Source organism: Physcomitrium patens, chromosome 8 (genome assembly GCF_059467195.1).
Source record: "Physcomitrium patens ecotype Gransden chromosome 8, ASM5946719v1, whole genome shotgun sequence".
NCBI classification, from domain to species: domain Eukaryota; kingdom Viridiplantae; phylum Streptophyta; class Bryopsida; order Funariales; family Funariaceae; genus Physcomitrium; species Physcomitrium patens.
Window position 1 is genome coordinate 2,083,922 of NC_143417.1, and position 17,430 is coordinate 2,101,351.

Below are 17,430 nucleotides of genomic sequence, written 5' to 3' on the forward strand. Positions count from 1 at the left end.
ACTACTGAACGTTTGTTAACACTACATAAAATATTGATTCTATAGTGAGTTAATCTAATAACAATTTATCCATTGGATCAATATTATATGATCTTTTAGCTTTAACAAAAGAGAGGGCATGACTAGGTTTAACGTTTCATTGTGTAGAGAATGGAAAGACCCTGGCTGCAGTTTCCCAATTCCAAGGGTTATGTGTTTACGAGGAAACATTGTACACAGCATGCCTGCAATGCGGGTAACGGCCATAGTCTCCTCAGAGCCAATCTCACGGCGACTTGCGGAGGTGGACACAGCAGAAACAACGCAACAGAAACTCCGCATACACATACACACGGGCTCTGTGAAGGGGACGCGATTGTCTCACGTGCAGACGCCACATAGCATCACTGAAATGCACTCAGGCACCCTTGAAATCTCTCCGTTGCAATCCCATCATCCGATTCTCGCGAGATCGGCACAAGGAATCGGGAGCGCAGGTCTAGAAACTGTCTTGCGGCGGTGAATCACGCCATCGAATCGCACCGACTTTACAATGTTCGAGGAGAGGGGAAGTTTGGGGAGCAGTTTTAGGAATGGAATTTGTTGTGCTGGGATTCGTCGCTGCTCGTGGAGCAAAGGTGGAGGGAGGGGCTATGAGTGTGTCTACTACTGCTTCTGAAGTAGAGTGTTCGTAGAGCGTTGGAGTGAATGCGACGAGAAGGATTATGCAATGATGCTTTTTTCGTAGGGGAATGGCACTTGGAGTGTGAAGGCGAGGCGCGGCGGTTTTGCGCGTGGCTAATAGGACAAAAGGGGTAGGGAAAGCACTGGGCAGGTGGCCACGCTGGCAGTTGCGGCTTGCGACGGCTGTTGGCGTCAGAAAAGATGTGTCGCCGCGGCAGCAGGGGAGATCGCGGTCATGGGGTCGTCATCTCCTGGGGAGGGCGTTGGCAGGCCCCTTGTTTGAATCCAAACCCTAAGGCACTGTTCTTCTTCTCTTTCGCAGGGAGTGGGGGAGGAGCCGGAGGTGACCAGCGGTTTTGTCAGGACGCAGTTGGACTCGGGACAGGGATCATGCCTTGTGGAGGCAGGGGACATCACCGCGCGGCTAGAGCTCGGCATTCTGCGAGTGATTTTGCATTTTCGTCCAGGAGAAAAAAGTGATTGTTTCGTTTTGGAGATCCTCTAGGGTACAGAGGATGGCTGCTATGGCGTATTCGCCAGTGCAGAATGGAGACAGGGGTACGTATGGTGCAGGCGGGGGCGGCAAGATGCGCCCTCGACGAGCTCCGAAACGAAATGGTACACCGTATGACCGGCCGGCTGTTGGGCGTCATGCGTCGGCTGGGCCTCAGGCGGCCGCGTTGATGAATGCCAATGGAGGTGCGGCGGACGGAGCGAGGCGGGAAGGATGGCTGGGGTCGAGGTTGCTCGGCACCGCTTCCAAGATTGTCACCTCTGGGGCTTCGTTCCTGTATTCTTCATTTTTCAGGCGCCCGGCCGGGGACGGTCTGTTGCTGCTCAAAGAGGCGGAGAAAACTGCTGGTGAGATTCGTGATGCACCTGCGCTTGCGTACCAGGGCAGTATTTAAACATGGCGAATTGCTACTAGGAATAAAGATAATGTGTCAGTTTTCCAGTGCCCTCTTTCTGGGGAATTCGTTCATAATGATTGTAGGGATTTTGCTCTTGATGTAGTGGTGATTTTATTCGTAGTTGTGTGTGTACGTAATTAAAATGCGTAAGTCCTTTTCCTCTTCCATCCTTCGAACGATTTTTGATTGCTTGCCGAGCTTCAATTATCATCCTCATTCCAATTTCTGTTCGCAGCGAATAATGCCGAAGGGCAAACGGACACGTTGTCGCCTTCAGCTGCCGAAGTTGTAAGTATTCCCATTCATTGTGTTTACAATCTCAACAGTGCTGTCTTTACATATCTCATGCTTATTTTCTGCGTATCGTCAACATCGGATCTTTTGCTGGAATCAGCTTCATGATTTGTCGTGCTCCTGTCCTTTTCCTTATATTCTCGAGTTTGTAGCAGCGCAATTTGCGTTGAGGAGTGTTTGCCATCATGGTGGTCAATGGATTCACCAACATTTTCTACCTATAGTTCAATATTTTGAGTTGTCGACGCAAATCTTTACAGGAGTCTATGGAAGCTGGAAGCCAGCAAGGCGAGGAAGACAAAACGTCAGAAGTGGAAAGTTGGATGAAAAGGACCTTCTCAAGGTATGTCCAAATTTTTGTTAGTTGATATATTGGTTTTCAGATCCGATGGGCTACTTCCAGCATTTCTGAAACAGGAAGTATACTCGTTTTTGGTTGTATGCCTCTTGAGCACAGGTTAGATGTACCTGCCTCATTATTGATAACTGATGGTTCTCCTATTTCTCGTCATTAGACTTGAGCTAAGACAGTCCTCTCTCTGCCAGGGAAGAAGCCGATCGGTTAATTGCAAGTTTCAAGTCATACTCTAAGGAGAATGGGACCGCAGAAGAACAAGTCGATCACGTTAACACAGAAGAACAGAGAACTACTCATGTTAACCATGTTCCGGCCCTCGAGTCTGCTCCAAGCAATGGGCAACTTTCCGATGCTCAAAGATGGAGGGAAGAGCGCACGAAAGCTCGGCAAGAACAGAAATCTAACCATTGGCCGGGTGATTTTGGAAAAGAAAATGGCACTCCTACTGAGGCTGGGGCTTCTGAGGTACAGTAAGAACGACACAGAACCTTACTGTGCCTAAAACCTCCTGGTATATCTTTCATATCTTTCATTTTAACATAATTAAGTGGTTGCATCTCCTCTTATGCTCGATTCTGTTTCGGATCGTCTTTCCAGGGGGTAGAAATTGTGGCAGTTGATGTTGCTAGAGCGTACATGGGGGAGCGAGTTACAAGAGTGGTTACACCTGCTCGGGTCACACTTACTCGGGAAAAAGTTCCAACTCAACTACGACTCTCTCCTTACCAGTCTTCACCTTATATGTTGAGGAAGCAACAACCAACCAATATCTCAACTCAGTACGGTTCCGCCGATGTTCCTGGTTCTTTTCATTTTCCCCCTCCAGGTGGCCTTCGTAGTCGAGATATTGGTTTTGATGAAAACCTGCGAACTCCAGCTCTGACTCGCACGGTTGGACGCCCTCTGCCTGTTGCCCGTATCACCGCACCCAGTTCAGCAATTGGATATTCACTGCCCGGAGAGGTACCAGTTTCATATAATGCTGGTGTGTTGTTTTGTGTTCTTATTGACATTAGTCTTGGATCAGTACTAATAAATTTTTTGCGCTTCTGTTTGCGGTCGTCGAATAACCTGTAGGTGACCATTGTGCTGTGAGTAAGAATTGTCACTGGTATAATCACTTGAGGTGATTTTCAAGTTCAACGCACACTAACAAAGCTATCTTCCTATCCTTAACAGGGGTCCAAAAAGAGAGGTTCCGCAGCTCTAGAGGATGGTGGGTATTCTTCTGGTGGGCCTATTCGACGATTAAGGCCTAGGTCATCTTTGTACACTCCAAGTCCAGCCAGTGGAATTCTAAGACGAGGATCATTGGGCGTGTATCCTCCTCCTCCAAGGGCATTACCGACTCCTGTTGATGTCAAACAAAAGGTGATCACAATGTGGAGCCGGAATGTTGAAACCGAGGTGAGAAATTAAATTATTTAATACTCATGCAATATACCTCACGTCCGAGAGTATTCTGAGATTTTTCAACTCTGTCACGTTCTATGACTGAAGCAGTTGATACGCTGAACTTTGATTTGGTTGTATCTTTACCAGTAGAATTGGTTTGAATGCCTCAGGGAAAAGGTAATGCGAAATTTTTTCATCAGCACGAGGAAAGCAAAAGTTCAGAAGTAGAACCAAATGCATCTGTACCCGAAAGAGCAAGTGCAACAGCTCGCAAAATTTTAGAAACTTTGGACATGATGACTCCATCTCCAAAACAGAAGTCTTTGGACACAGAATTGGCATTTGTGAGGGAGCGTCCACCTACTGAGCTCATTACTAGTATGGTGAACGACAAGGCACGTCAGACCATGCAGGTACAGTTAATACAATTTGACCTATTCCTTTTCAAGGTTTTTGTGCTGAAAATGCGATCAGTGTTCCTATTGTGCATTATACTCCGGTTCTTATATTTGTTAAAAAAATATTACATGAATTTAATGATGCTTAATACGAGTTTGATCTGTCATGGTTGTGTCCAGTCTTGGGATTTTGCTGGGCCTCAGGAAGAAGCTGGACCTTCAGGACAGGGTCGCAATCTTGAGGATGATTTGTACTCTGCTGCTGGAGGTTCTCGGACGGGAGCTGAACAGGGCACAAAGTCAAGAGTCAAAGGCAAAGCGCCAGCTTCTGCCTTATCACATGCTTCTGAAGATAAGAGTAGAGGTATAAATTCTATGTTTGCTCATATTCAACAGCATTATGGTATTCGGTTTTCTTTTGGAGGTCATAGAAATTTTTAGGTTTGTTATGTGCTAGCTATCAGCTTTATCTTGTGCAAAGATCGTTGTGGGTGGGCTAGAACACTGAACATCGACATTTCCACTTGAACGTGAACTGTTGTTCGCAGATCAACCATCATTTCCTTTCCAAGACGCATCCAGGTTGAAGTTTCCAGAGTCTAGTTTGGCTAACCAAAGCCCAGTCATTGGAAAAAATAAAGGATTTCAGATTAATGCGGATTTCGATGTGAGTGGTTTGTTGCTTGCTATGTTTAGGAGGACTTATGCTATGTTTTATTTCTACCTAGCGTGTTTCTGCATGTTCTTTATTTCTTACTCCTTTACGGACACTTTCGTCTCCATTGTTAATTAGTTTGTTGTTTCTTTTGCTCGTGAAGTATGTTGAGGAGTTTGTTTCTATATGATGCAGGATTCGGATGAAGAAACCAGAGGAACTAACGCTACCTTGCTTACCCCCACTGTGACAAATTCAACTTCATTCACAACGGGCAAAAATAGTTCCTCTGGAGCTGGCTTGTTCGATAATGATCCACCCAGATCCTCGAGTTTTACAGCAGACGTATCTGGTCCTTCAATTGGTTTTGGGTTTCAGAGGGATACCTCAGAGACTACTGTGATTGATGGAAAATCAACTGCTGCTCTAGGGGGTTTTACATTTCCATCCTCCAATTCTTTTGGTACCACCATGGAGCCGCCTCCGACACCTAAGCCATTTCCATCCCCATCCAGCACAGAATCTGCATCTAAGTCCAATGGCCCGCCTAGTTACAAATTCAACACAGGTGCTCTAATTGATAATATGGTACTAAAACTGCCCTCAACAGGGGCAGGTGGGGCTGATAATAGTGTACATACTGATGAGACGAAATCTAAGCATCAGACTGAAAGGAAACCAGACTCTTTACAAAGGTATGCCCTTGGTGTGCAAAGATCGCGCTGAATCTTGCCTTTGTAGGTTGTACTGACTTCTTAGCCTTTGTTGCGTTCCTATCCAAAGAATTTTGATGAAGTAACTTTTTGTTTTTTCAATAACCTACTTTGGGTGTTTGTCCTCGCAGTGACTTGTCTGTATCTAACACTTCGAATGCAGCTGAAGCACCAAAAGGACAAACTTCTATGTTTGGTTCGTCAGGCCCGGAAACCTCCACGACTGCTACAACATCCTTGTCTTCCACGTTCTCGTTGGCTAAATTTGGAGCCCCTGGTGCGGGGGCAATGTCAGGTAGTAACGAATTTAGTTGCTTTATGTTCAGTACTTGTATTTTAGTGCATCAGGACTTATTTCTAATTAACGTTTTTAATTCCTTCACAGGATATTGTGCAGTTATATTCAGAATGTACATGCCATATACACTTATTACCTACAGCTGGTTTACTTAGACATGTTTTATAGAGCCATCTCAATGTATGGGTACGTTGTTTCAGGTAATCGTGTGACGTGCGTGTCAGATTCTGATGCTTGTCTGCATTTTTTACAGGTATATTTGGTTCAGGCGGTCAAACTGCTAGTTCTACTGCAGGATTCTCAAATTTGACTACCTCGGTTTCAACTACTGAAACAAATCTCTTCAATCCTGGCAAGACGGGATCATCTCCATCTGCAGAACCTGCTACCCTGAAAGCTGATGCATCTCTTAGTGCTGGTTCTAAATTATTCGGAAACGCAGCGGTATCTCCGGCTCCATCAACCGCAGCCACATCCTCTTCTGCTTTTGGAACGAAAAAGGACCTATTTTCATTTGGGGCAGCAGCTAGCACTTCTCCAGCTCCGCCTCTGCAGTCAACCGCTCCTGCTTCAACTTTGGATGATGCAGATAGACCTCAAAAGCGGCCGTTTGGTCAGGAGAAGACTATTGATAATTCAGGTACCACAAGAATCTACTTATTTGAGACTCCAAAGGTTTTAAAATGTTTCTTTATCATGTTTCAGCTCGCCTTATTCTATTGATATGCTGTTTCTTCTTTATTCCAGTGTTGTTGCTGGGATGGATCAAATTTGGAGTGTACTGAAAATTCTCGATAGTGTTTTGCTGAAGATAAGGTGATGTGTTACTTCCATGACTTACGTTTGTTCATATTGAATACAGGGGCTGCTCCTGTGACTTTTGGATTGTCCGCTGCCGGAACTATCCCAGCTTCAGCGTTATCGACAGCGAACTTCTCTACTTCAGTTTTTGGTCAGGGCTCAAGCTCACCAGCACCAGCGTCCAATTCCACGTCCCTGTTTGGCTTTAAGCCCTCTCCTGCGACCTCAACTACTTCGACATCATCCTTGGCCACGACTTCATTTGGTACGACAAATGCATTTGGGTCATCCTCTCTTATTTTTGGCAGCTCAACATTTGGGTCGAGCAATCCAACACCAGCATTGGGTGGAGCTTCCAGTTCTCCTATATTCGGTGCGTCAAGTACTGCATCTTTTGGAGCTTCGAGCACTCCTACATTTGGGTCGTCAAGTGCTCCAGCATTCGGAGCTTCTAGCACTCCCGCATTTGGAGCCTCAAGCACTTCCGCATTTGGAGCCTCCAGCAACCCGGCTTTTGGAGCTTCTAGCATTCCCGCATTCGGAACTTCTGGCACTGCTACATTTGGGGCACCTAGCACTCCTGCATTTGGAGCATCTAGCACTGCCGCATTTGAAGCATCTAGCACTCCCACATTTGGAGCATCTAGCACTCCCATATTTGGAGCGTCCAGCACCCCGGCATTTGGAACGTCTAATACAAATAACAAACCTGCCTTCGGAGGTTTCAGCTCAGAAGCTCCAGCACAACCTTCCCAATCTCATGCTCCCGTCTTTGGTTTTGGATCCTCTGCTAATACGGGGTCATCACCTTCTCCAGCTCCTTTTTCATTTGGTTCTTCTGTTGGGTCTGGTTCTCCCTTCGCTTTTGGTTCCGGTGCCGCATTACCAACCACGTCAACTGGTGCTTTTGCATTTGGAGCATCTAGTGCCCCATCACCGACTACTTCAACTGGTGCATTTGCTTTTGGTGGTTCCAGCGCCGCATCACCTGCACCCTTCAGTTTTGGTGCGAAACCTTCTTCTCCGTCAATGTTTGGCGTAGGTAGCTCGGCACCTGCATTTTCATCCACTCCAAACGGTGGGACGGGAACTGATATGGAAGACAGTATGGCTGATGATGGCCAGATGATGGCCTCTTCACCACCTCCACAACAAACACCCGTTTTTGGTGCTGCCCAAAATGCATTTGGTAAACCCACCGCCTCAGCCCCCGCACCTGCACCAGTATTTGGAGGCTTCGGGAGTTCAGCAGCTTCTCCAGTGGCGAATCCATTTGCAGCATCATCTACTCCGCAACCTTCCCCTCCTATTGCCGCCAATCCTTTTGCGCCATCGCCTCAGCCAGGACAACCTCTTAACTTTGGTGGTGGTGGTTTTGCTCTTGGATCAACTGGACAAGACTCGGGTGCTAAACCTAATAGGAAGTTTATCAAAGCCAAAAGGGCAGGCAGCGTCAAAAGGAAGTAAATGACAATGTTCGACGAGTGTGGTGTGAGAAATTCTTAAAAAAATTGTTGGCAGTCCAGGCTAGTCAAGGTATCGGAAAGAATTATTAGAACTGGTGATAGTTTTGAGTACTTATCTGGAACTGCAAATGTTTAGTATATCTACGGATCTTGTCGTCCACGTCTGGCTAGTAAATAGTTAGAATATTGAACCAGGTTAGTTGAGGTTCTGGATTTGGGCATGAATCTTTTCTTTGAGTTTAACAGAGGACTTAACTTCAAGTGCTGCCTTCAATCCAACTAGTAAATTTCGTATTGATCAACTGTCTGGCTTGTCAGAGCCCTTTATAACTAGGGTTGTCTCATATGACCAATGGCACTGTTTCCAGTAGAAGTGTCAATTTGGTGGCAAGAAACCATGGTAGGATTTTGTACTGGTAATTACCATCACGTGTTGACTTGTGCCATTTTTTTTCGTGAATACATGTATCCAAGAAACTATTCCAAATTGTAGGGAATGGGCTTTAGTTAGTGAGTCCTAAGGTTGTATACTACTTTTTATTAATACACGTACTTTTTGTGTAGATGCCTTCTGTGCTCTCGTACTTAACTTTAATTCTACAATGCAGTGGAATGTAAATTACTGTTGCACAACTCTTTCACATAGTTCACAATCAATGAGTCCACTTGCCTATGTAGAAGATGTCATCTTGCTTTCTATGACCTGTACACACATACTACTGTCTAGGTCAAGTCGTCAGAAATCCTACAAGAACAAAATCATGCCTTCCCATCGATGCAGCAAAGTATATTGTATTGAATTTAGCATCAATTTTGTTCAGGGCTACATTTAATTTGGCAAGAAATTGGCCAGTGGCAATACTACTCTGAGTGCCAGCCGCACCAAACGAATAGCACGCAACAGTAAAAGCACAAATGCAAACACGAGGGCTATCCGTACAATCAATATCTCTCTAGATCGCCATTTAACTAATTGTTGAACTGATACTACTTGTGTATTGGCTGCCTTTTGCCAATGCTGGATTCTAGGCAGGAATCTCGTAACAACCCTCAAAATTGCCCTTTGCAACTCCACTTGAAACCTGCACATTGAAACAGAATCCGAAATCATTTTCTGAATATTATCACAATGATCACAAACACTTAAATGTTGGACAAAGTTACTAGACTGATACAATGTGACCTGTAACAGCAATGCGAATAGCGAGGAGATCTTACATATTAGTTCTAGATACATCGGTACAAAGCTGTGCTGCAGCAACCATTTCTGGAACACGTTCGTTAGAAAAATTTGACAGAGCGATTGCTATACATTCAACTATACTATGATCTTGGTTTTCCAAAGAGCTTTGTAGGAGACGATCTAACACAAGACAATCCTCCAGCGCCAAGCCTGCACCCAGGTGAGTGACATTCAGCAGCGAGTGTGCAGCGTCACCCAATAAAACCTGCGGAGAAGAGCGGCCCATCTTGAGTAAGTCTAGAGGATTTGAGAAACATCACCAAAGCAAATTAGGACTCATTCTGAACACTCGACTAAAAGCATGCGTATACCAGGGATTCTCATGCGAATTAGCAGGCAAGAACGTACAGTTTGCTTGTAGTTGTACGATGTTGCAGTGACCGTGCCTTGAAATCGTTCGGGAGAAACAGCTAAGCGTGCGCTTGCATCCCCGTCCGCACCGAAGAAATCAGATAACTGCCATTGATGAACTTGTTCAATAGAGATGATCAAACAACCAGATCACCTAATACAAATTTCATCACGATTCGCAAAAGTAGGTTATAGACATCGATGCAGAAATGAAGACTCTAAAGATAGCTCGTTACCATGACGTACCTCAGGGAAGGATTCCTGCATTTCCAGTGAAACATCTGCAGCGGTGGAGCCTCTAATGCCCTGAATTGTCAACCCCATGGTTCCATCCCGGTTGGGAACACCCCACATTAACTTTGCATTTCTTGCAACCACAAGCATACTTGGGCCATGCACATTGCCTTTCTCATCCACTTGCTCCCCCACCACGTCTACCGGTACTCTGAGCCTGACCCACACATACGCCAGCAACCCCGCAATTTGAGAGGCTAGCCCTACTCCATCTCAGCTTCAACATGTGTGATAAGCCTGTTGAACCCTGCTCGGATTTTTATCATCAATCGCCTCCAAACATAACAACATAAAACTTCAAAATCCATGGGAATAAGATTAATTACTTGATATGACGACCTGCAGGCACAACTTTAAGAGTAGTTTTGAAACTAAAAATATTCCTCTCCAATTCAGCTCTGGTTTTTGAATGAAGTCCATCCGCTCCAACCACGAGATCAGCTGTCACAACAATGTTATCTCGACCAGCCAAACCTAGAGGTTCACCTGCAGGGCTGAATTCAGCAACAGACTCATCTGGGTCCAAAGATTTTAAGCCCCATCCAAAATGGTAAGAAATCCTCTCAGGATACTTGTGCATCCCAGAGTTGATCAACACTGACGCCAACTTGGGCTGTGGAATGGCCAACAATTCATAACCATATGGCTGGTACTTCGGCTTCAATCCACCACCTGCACAATCAAATAATAAATGTTGATATGCAAAACAGAGTCCTGTATCTTAAACCCTAAGTCCTAAACCCTGCACCGTTGCAAGATAATTCGTATTAAAATCGGGGCTTTATGGTCTTCACGCATACGTACCTGCGACAACAGTGCGGCCAGAACAAAAGACTCCTTCGGACCAGACGTCATCCTTGAGACCCACATGTTCCAGGCAATAAGCAGCTCGAGCTCCCAGCATGACATTCCACCCATCCGGCTGCCCAGGGGCCCAGCTCCCATCACTCCAATGCTTGCTCTCGAACACGTCTACCTTCCAGTCTTGCTTTGCTAACAGTAATGCCAGTAAAGACCCCGCAGGACCTGCTCCTACAATCACAGCAGTCTTCTCTTCCTGCCCCACTTTGCCATTGTCACAAACAACCGCAAATGTTCTACTCAATCCATCGTTGCTAACTTTCCAATAAGCTTCATGTACTTGCAATGCATACCGAACGAACCCATTCCTAACGAACGAAAAACACACAGCCCTGTTACTATTCACACCCGAGAAGTCAATGCTCCGGTTCCCAGTTTCCAATCCATACCCATGTCGACTCCACGATGTCGGTCTCAAACAGCAATCCATTAAATGTGCAAAGAAACCCTAATTCCTGCAAAAATCCTCTAAATCACGTAAAACTTTGTTGCAAAGAAGCTCTACAGTCCAGCTCTAAAGCATCAGCGGCCGCTGCAACTCCCACAACGCTAATTCCTACGCTGAATCTCCTCCGAGCCTAGGAACGACAAGCTCACAGCGGGATTGTTCAAACCCAAAAACTCATCATACCCCCACTCGAACCTCAAATTGAAGTTCAACACAGCGAGAACTCAGCTGCGCGGGATTGATTTCATGAGAATTCGGCTTCGACGGCTAAAAAATTCAAACGATTACTCACTCACCGATCAATCAAACAAGCCGTGACGCCGAAAGCAAACCTGTCCGCTCACAGCGTCGAAGAGGATCAAAACGCAGACCAATGCAATATTCATCCAACGAAACTGTTCTTAAATGGATGAATTCACTCATCCACTCTCGGAAATGGGTTTTGAGCGTCGTCACTCAGGCAGCGTCAAACAAGACGAGCCAGTTACCTCCACGGAATATGTACCCAGGGGGTACACATTTCGGATAGAATCTAAGACCTATGTAGTTGGAAAATGTGGTTGCCCTAATGCAGAGAGAGAGTCGTGAAGCGCGACAAGGATTCCACTTCGAGTGTGTGTGTGTGTGTGTGTCTGCGTTGGTTTTCCGGGAGCATTCCGACCGTTTCATCTCTGCAAGGGTGCGTTCAAGCTCGTCCTATTCACTGGCTGTATATCCCGTTTGTCCTCTTTGCAATGAGCGCTTGTTTGATTGAAACGATGGACTCTGCGTTCAGTTAATGAGGATTTTGCGTTTTCGGTGGCGTTGTGGAGAGTCTCTGCTTTGTTCGGGTTAATGCTGGACTACGTTCCTTCCAGAGTTTTCATTGGTTTTAAATTTTGTATTTTGTATTTTGGTTGAAGACAGTGGCTGTGTTGGTTGGTTTTAATTTTAAATGTAGTGTTGGAAAAGGTCGTTACTGCGTTTACAGGGTGGGGTTCTTATTGGTTTTTAGTTTTTTTGGTGAGTACTTTTCTGGCCATTTGAAATAGCGGTGTTAATCTTAAAGCCAATGGTATGATGTTTTGTTTGTCGGGTTGGCCGTGCATTTGTTAAGCAGATTGAAGTGCGGTTTTTTTGTTGGAAACGATGGTTGAGTATTGTGTGTAATATCTTGAACGCTGTTTTAATGCTCACGTTGTTTTTCTTTTTGAAGCGGATTAGGAAATGTGGTTCTTTACGTGCCAAGATGAGCATGTATTGAATGCTCTTAGTAAGCTCCCCGGGCGTATAATTCTATCAGAGGTTCTGCTTATGCCCTTGGGTTTGAATCGGTGTCATTGTACTGTTTGATTTTTTAGGGGTGTGGAATACTCTCGCATGCATTTGGTTGGAGGGAAGCTGGCCGAGTAAAAAGAGATGGCAAAAACAGTAGGAAAACCTAGAGCGGCATCACCATCAGTTACCACTGGGTCATCCTCTTATACGGGTTCATCATCAGCATCAGGTTCAAGATCAAGGTCACCGTCGTCTTCTTCTTCTGGAAGCGAAGTCTCCGGAAGCCGGAGCCCTCCTGCAAAAACCAGGTAGTCTGTGGTAAAACCTAAACATGAACATGGGGTAAAAATGCCATTTGAATGTCCCTGGTGAGAATAGAGTCTAATGGTATTATCATGGTCCACCAAAGTGGATATGAACATGCATTCCAACTGTTGTTCATGATTCAGGATTTTTTTTTTACTCTTTTTTAGTTTATCTTCCTGAGTGGTGTACAGTCGCGAAGATCGAGACGGGTTTCTCATTTGCTTTTGTGCCTCATACATTAGCTCTGCATTAGTATTTGCAGAATTTTCGACCATGTGTTGCATCCTCAGAAGCTGCAAGGCAACTCCACTTCACATGTTTCACCATATTTTTTTTTCCTTAGCATCCTACCTAGGAGCTGAGCAGTAAATGGTCGTTTAGTTTAAGAGTTGAATGTCTCATACTATAGAGTACAGATATCCCGGCTACATTTTGTTGTGCAGGCATACTGTTTGGACAGGAAGTGTCCGAGAACCTTCTTATAAGATGCTCGGTATATTTTTCCATTTAGAGATCATGTGTGTTTGGTCAACCGCTTAACATATTCTTTACGGTTTTGGTTGTGTGCAGTGGTGTTTCAGGTGCAAAAAAAATCAGATCATCCTCCCCTCCACCCAAGAGAATTTCCCCTGCCAAGTAAGGAATTTGTATAGCTCTTCCTGTGCGAATTGTCTTGTTTCGAGCTGGTAGAGGGAGCCCTGGGCCGGCCGTTGGTTCTTGTTCGTGGTGTGATTTTTTTTGGTGTTTGAGACACCTGTGTATCCGCTGTCTTTGAACATCGTTGATACTTCAAGCTTATCGGCTTGTTGTTTTCTGATCATCCTGCTTATTTTGGATCGCAGAAAATTACGTACTCCGACACCTGAGTCTACTGTGTTACATGTTGGTTGTCTTACTCGAAATGTAAACGAGACACATCTAAGAGAGATATTTGGTATGTTTGAGACTCAGCCCTTCTCTTTATCGCCGTTACATTGTCTTGGGTGTTGTGAGCTTTATACTTTATAAAGAATTGTAATAGTAGCTTTGTTCGTTGTCTAGGAATCATGCGTGTGGATGGATGGCTCTCTACTTTACTAAAAATGTGAAGCTGCCTTTGGTATACTTGCTTATTACAGGAAATTATGGAGAAATTGTGCATGTGGAGCTGGCAATGGATCGCACTGTAAGGCACTATGACCTTTTGTCACATTCTTGTTGGCTTCTGTTGCTCACCAATCAGAAGGGACAGTTTCTTTTATTTTTAGAGTCTTTTAACTTGTTCTTCCCAATGTGGTGTTTGTTCTTGGGACTTATTTGACGTACTTAGCTGATCTGCATCTTCACAGTCTTAGATTTTTTGTTCTTGGAATTATTCCAGTAGTATTGGTAAATATCAAGGCGGAATATTTTACTTCTTCAATCGCATTATACACTTCATTTATGATTTATCTTTCAGTATTTATGCAGTCAGAACTGAATTCCACGTTCTTTTGACGCGATGAACAGGTGAATCTGCCGAAAGGGTACGGTTATGTTGAGTTTAAAACAAGAGTCGATGCTGAGAAGGCATTGGCGCATATGGACGGGGTTTGTGTCCTTTTCCCCACGAAAATTCATATGGTTTCTCTCTCGTGTTGTTGTTACCAAGGTCGTTTTGATTTGTTTTATTTTGTGTTGAAACCCTTGTTATATGATGAAAGGAAGCTCATTTTGGTGCTAGTTTTGCAAAACGCTTATTGAACAACGCGAGTCCTACTTGTGCAGGGCCAAATTGATGGAAACATAGTGAGTGCACAGTTTATTTTGGTGCCGAGGAAAAAGGCCAGTCCTCCTTTGAAAAGAGGTGTTTCACCTCCTCCTAAGAGGGAGATCATGGGGCGAGACGGGCCTCCACGTGATGGTTTGAAGGATGGTTCACGGCGTCGTGATTGTAAGTGTCATTTCTTTAGGCTTTTCACGTTTGCATGAGTCTTGTTAGTATCCAATGAATTGTATAGTTGTTTGTCACTGCAATGAATCTGAATCGTTTATGGTCTCGCAGCTCCTCCACCCCGTAGAGGACGATCGCCTTCTCCTCCCCCTCGAAGGCGTTCCGTGTCACCCCGAAGGAGAATGGCTGACTCGCCACCCCGCAGACGGCCCGCTTTAGCATCTCCTCGCCGACGCTCCCCATCGCCCTTTCGCCGTCGTCGTCGTTCACCTATTAGGTGTGCAGTCCAAATTCGAACGATTTTCTCATTTCTGTTTAGTAACGCTCTACTGTTTCAGATGAATTTTCCCAATTTTTTGAGATTTCTGTTTTTTGAATTAACAGGTCTCCTCCTAGGAGAATACGAGGTAGCCCTGTTGGACGACAGCGCTCACCACCACCACCGTACAGAAGGAGGTAAGTGAAGCTGATTGTCGTAAATACACTGTTCTTTACATATATGTTTTTACATAGAAAACCGGGGGGGATAAGTTCTAAATAAATGTGAAGTATTTCTACAGAGTAGTCTGATTGATTACTTGCAGACGTTACGGAGTGCAGTTTGGTCCAGTATCTTACTTTCTAGCTTGCATTGAATGTCAGGTCTCCTCCACCCGGGAGGCGCTTAAGGTCACCACCACCCCGCAGATCTCCACCAAGACGCCGTACCAGCAGGTCTCCACCTCCGCGCCGACCACTTCGTTCACGTTCAAGATCTCGTTCACCTCCGAGAAGGTATTATAGTTGTGTTGTGGTTGATTTTTTTTGGCTTCACAACAGCATCACATAGTGTGAGTATCTGCTAATTCTGTTTGTTCTTGGATTTTATTTTTTAAACAACTCTTAATTGTTCTAAACCTCTGAATGTGGTCCCTTCCTCCTCATTCACAGTGTGTTGTGTACATGCAGGGCACGATCTCCTGTAGGCAAGCGTAGGAAGTCCACCTCTTACCCATCTTCACCAAGCCCTGCAAAGAAGGTGACTAATATCTTCTTACAGGACTCACCCTGAAGCTGCTCGGTGCTATCATGTCTTAGTCTGTGCTTCTCTAGTCTCTAAATGTTGCGAAAGTATTTACTGGTTTTCTGAGTCTAGAATAATCTGGAATAATTTGGATTTAATTGCATGACATTGAAAGCCCAAGGTGGATTTTCGTCATTTTTTTAAAAACATTTTCCTAAATCTTTTTCTATTTTTCTGTTGGAAGGTCCGATGCTTGAATATTCTCCCGGTCATTTCATTTTGTGGTTTTCCTAGTATTCCTGTGTTCAAGTTATTTAATTTTCTGACGTTTGTTGTATTCTGTCCCTTCTGTAGCGCACTTCCCCACCACGTGGCGCCAAGGATTTTTCGAAAAGCCGAAGCCCAAAGAAGTAAGAATATCCGTTCAATCTAGCCACTGATTTTTTTTATTTGAACGACCACAACCTTTTAATTTTTTGTGTTTTAATTGCTTGATGACACAACTAGAATTCTGTTCTCCAAATTGCCTGAAATGGAGTTCTCATTTTCTGCATCGTTTTTGTAGTTTTATTGCATTTGTGATTAATATCATTTGTTGCTGCGGGGTTTCAGGACCATTGCAAATAGCAGCCCCAGCGGTCGAAGTAGTAGCTCTCCATCACCGTCTAAAAGCAGCCAGTAAGATGGAGTGGAGTGGAAGTGTATTATTGAAGGTAGTATCTGTTTGTGTAGTTCATGTTGAGCACATATTGCTATGCCCGCTCAACAGAGATCGGGTTCGAGCATATTGTCCTATGGTCGAAGTTTTTCGTTGATTATAGTTTTTGGCGTGGTAGTATGGTTTTCGCTGAAGCATTGGCCATGATATCTGATGTTTGTGCAGGGCTTTGGCAAAATCAATTCCCGCCAACAACTAAGTATCCTGTCATAAGACCATGGCATCCTTCCACATCCTTGCAGGGGAAAGTCTTTTTCTCAACTTGCAACATGCGCGAATTGTATGTGACGCATGGATATGTGATTGCATCCTTTTTTGCTATGCTTCATTGCGTCAGACATTTTGTTCACTAGCCTTTGTCTGTTCTGGGCGATTTCTTGCCTTTTCATCTGCTACTTTGTTTATGTCTAGTTGTAAGTAGGATTAGTTGTCCTTGCTTTTGCAGATTAATTAAGCTGCTATGCGTATGTTATTGGATTACCAATCAGGTTTTGGGCAAGGACTGTTCGTAGAGATCTTTAGTCAAGAGGGCATCTTCACGCTTAGTTTTTGTTGCTTTTATCCCGTTTTGGGACGTGGTGGCTGCCGTCTATTATTTGCTCAGGCGAGTCGTCAGACGCAGTTTGGCTGGCGACTGATGTGTTCTTCATCAAGAGCTGGGGCCTTTTTGGTAGTTAAGGTTGCGTTACTTCACCAACGATTGTGTTCAGTGGAATCTGGGACGTCTTTCATTGAAAAGGATTGGAGATATTTCACATGGAGCAGCTGCTACTGTGGAAGGGCTTAAGTGTCTTGAGTGGATGGGCGAGAAGACTTTGGGGATGGGTTACAACTATCGTGTGAACATGTCAGATGCTGGATTACTCGCGACACTAGATGAACTTTATGCCATCTTGAGTTTGTGCTACAGTACAGTTTTTTTAACACTGAGTCCTCACATGTTCAAGGATGTGACAGTTGTATGTGTCCAGATTAGTTCAAATTACCAGACTCTACTGCGTTGGCAGTTCCATTTTAAAGAATTATTGCCCGTGTATATGTGAGATTTCTGAGTTGATTTGTTTTACATGAAATTTTTTGTACAA

The 17,430-nt window shown here is 44.6% G+C and overlaps 3 protein-coding genes across 8 annotated transcripts; 2 read left to right on the forward strand and 1 right to left on the reverse strand.

Moving 5' to 3' along the window:
- The first annotated feature begins 971 nt into the window (after nucleotides 1–971).
- On the forward strand, nucleotides 972–8,515 carry LOC112285605 (uncharacterized). Its single transcript, XM_024526555.3, has 13 exons — nucleotides 972–1,524; nucleotides 1,810–1,862; nucleotides 2,129–2,211; nucleotides 2,415–2,691; nucleotides 2,824–3,189; nucleotides 3,406–3,633; nucleotides 3,792–4,034; nucleotides 4,200–4,383; nucleotides 4,568–4,686; nucleotides 4,870–5,369; nucleotides 5,519–5,682; nucleotides 5,939–6,325; nucleotides 6,548–8,515. Exons 1-13 carry the CDS (start codon nucleotides 1,179–1,181, stop codon nucleotides 7,951–7,953), a joined length of 4,356 nt encoding a protein of 1,451 aa, XP_024382323.1. The 5' UTR covers nucleotides 972–1,178; the 3' UTR covers nucleotides 7,954–8,515.
- Nucleotides 8,516–8,728: 213 nt separating this feature from the next.
- On the reverse strand, nucleotides 8,729–11,495 carry LOC112285606 (uncharacterized). Of its 3 annotated transcripts, none has more exons than XM_024526558.3 (7): nucleotides 11,446–11,495; nucleotides 10,645–10,905; nucleotides 10,167–10,512; nucleotides 9,793–9,997; nucleotides 9,544–9,651; nucleotides 9,171–9,400; nucleotides 8,729–9,034 (listed from the first exon to the last, which is right to left on the reverse strand). In XM_024526558.3, the coding sequence occupies exons 2-7, from the start codon at nucleotides 10,742–10,744 to the stop codon at nucleotides 8,782–8,784; spliced, it is 1,242 nt and encodes a 413-aa protein (XP_024382326.1). In that variant the 5' UTR covers nucleotides 10,745–10,905; nucleotides 11,446–11,495; the 3' UTR covers nucleotides 8,729–8,781. The 3 variants fall into 3 exon arrangements, with proteins under 3 accessions (XP_024382326.1, XP_024382325.1, XP_024382324.1); XM_024526557.3 differs by having other exon boundaries at nucleotides 11,091–11,470; XM_024526556.2 differs by having other exon boundaries at nucleotides 10,645–11,475.
- Nucleotides 11,496–11,687: 192 nt separating this feature from the next.
- On the forward strand, nucleotides 11,688–17,381 carry LOC112285607 (uncharacterized). 4 transcript variants are annotated; one of them, XR_002970737.2, is made up of 15 exons: nucleotides 11,688–11,828; nucleotides 12,490–12,714; nucleotides 13,283–13,348; nucleotides 13,555–13,646; nucleotides 13,831–13,877; nucleotides 14,201–14,281; nucleotides 14,459–14,624; nucleotides 14,736–14,901; nucleotides 15,009–15,080; nucleotides 15,267–15,398; nucleotides 15,573–15,642; nucleotides 15,982–16,037; nucleotides 16,240–16,340; nucleotides 16,511–16,625; nucleotides 16,834–17,381. XR_002970737.2 is itself a non-coding variant. In XM_024526560.3 (14 exons), the coding sequence occupies exons 2-13, from the start codon at nucleotides 12,548–12,550 to the stop codon at nucleotides 16,307–16,309; spliced, it is 1,185 nt and encodes a 394-aa protein (XP_024382328.1). In that variant the 5' UTR covers nucleotides 11,688–11,828; nucleotides 12,490–12,547; the 3' UTR covers nucleotides 16,310–16,340; nucleotides 16,511–17,381. The 4 variants fall into 4 exon arrangements, 2 of the variants coding, with proteins under 2 accessions (XP_024382328.1, XP_024382327.1); XR_002970736.2 differs by having other exon boundaries at nucleotides 16,240–16,305; XM_024526560.3 differs by having other exon boundaries at nucleotides 16,511–17,381.
- Nucleotides 17,382–17,430: the final 49 nt, after the last annotated feature.

Excerpts from the sequence above, each read along its gene's own strand:
- LOC112285607 (XM_024526559.2), top strand. The coding sequence starts at position 12,548 with ATGGCAAAAACAGTAGGAAAACCTAGAGCGGCATCACCATCAGTTACC. Across the intron at positions 13,647-13,830 it reads ACATCTAAGAGAGATATTTG|GAAATTATGGAGAAATTGTG; the intron begins GTATGTTTGAGA and ends TGCTTATTACAG. Across the intron at positions 14,282-14,458 it reads CATTGGCGCATATGGACGGG|GGCCAAATTGATGGAAACAT; the intron begins GTTTGTGTCCTT and ends CTACTTGTGCAG.
- LOC112285606 (XM_024526556.2), bottom strand. The coding sequence starts at position 11,131 with ATGGATTGCTGTTTGAGACCGACATCGTGGAGTCGACATGGGTATGGA. Across the intron at positions 9,998-10,166 it reads CCTGCAGGTCGTCATATCAA|GCTCAGAGTACCGGTAGACG; the intron begins GTAATTAATCTT and ends TGTGTGGGTCAG. Across the intron at positions 9,401-9,543 it reads CGTACAACTACAAGCAAACT|GTTTTATTGGGTGACGCTGC; the intron begins GTACGTTCTTGC and ends TCTTCTCCGCAG.
- LOC112285605 (XM_024526555.3), top strand. The coding sequence starts at position 1,179 with ATGGCTGCTATGGCGTATTCGCCAGTGCAGAATGGAGACAGGGGTACG. Across the intron at positions 4,384-4,567 it reads TTCTGAAGATAAGAGTAGAG|ATCAACCATCATTTCCTTTC; the intron begins GTATAAATTCTA and ends TGTTGTTCGCAG. Across the intron at positions 5,683-5,938 it reads TGGTGCGGGGGCAATGTCAG|GTATATTTGGTTCAGGCGGT; the intron begins GTAGTAACGAAT and ends CATTTTTTACAG.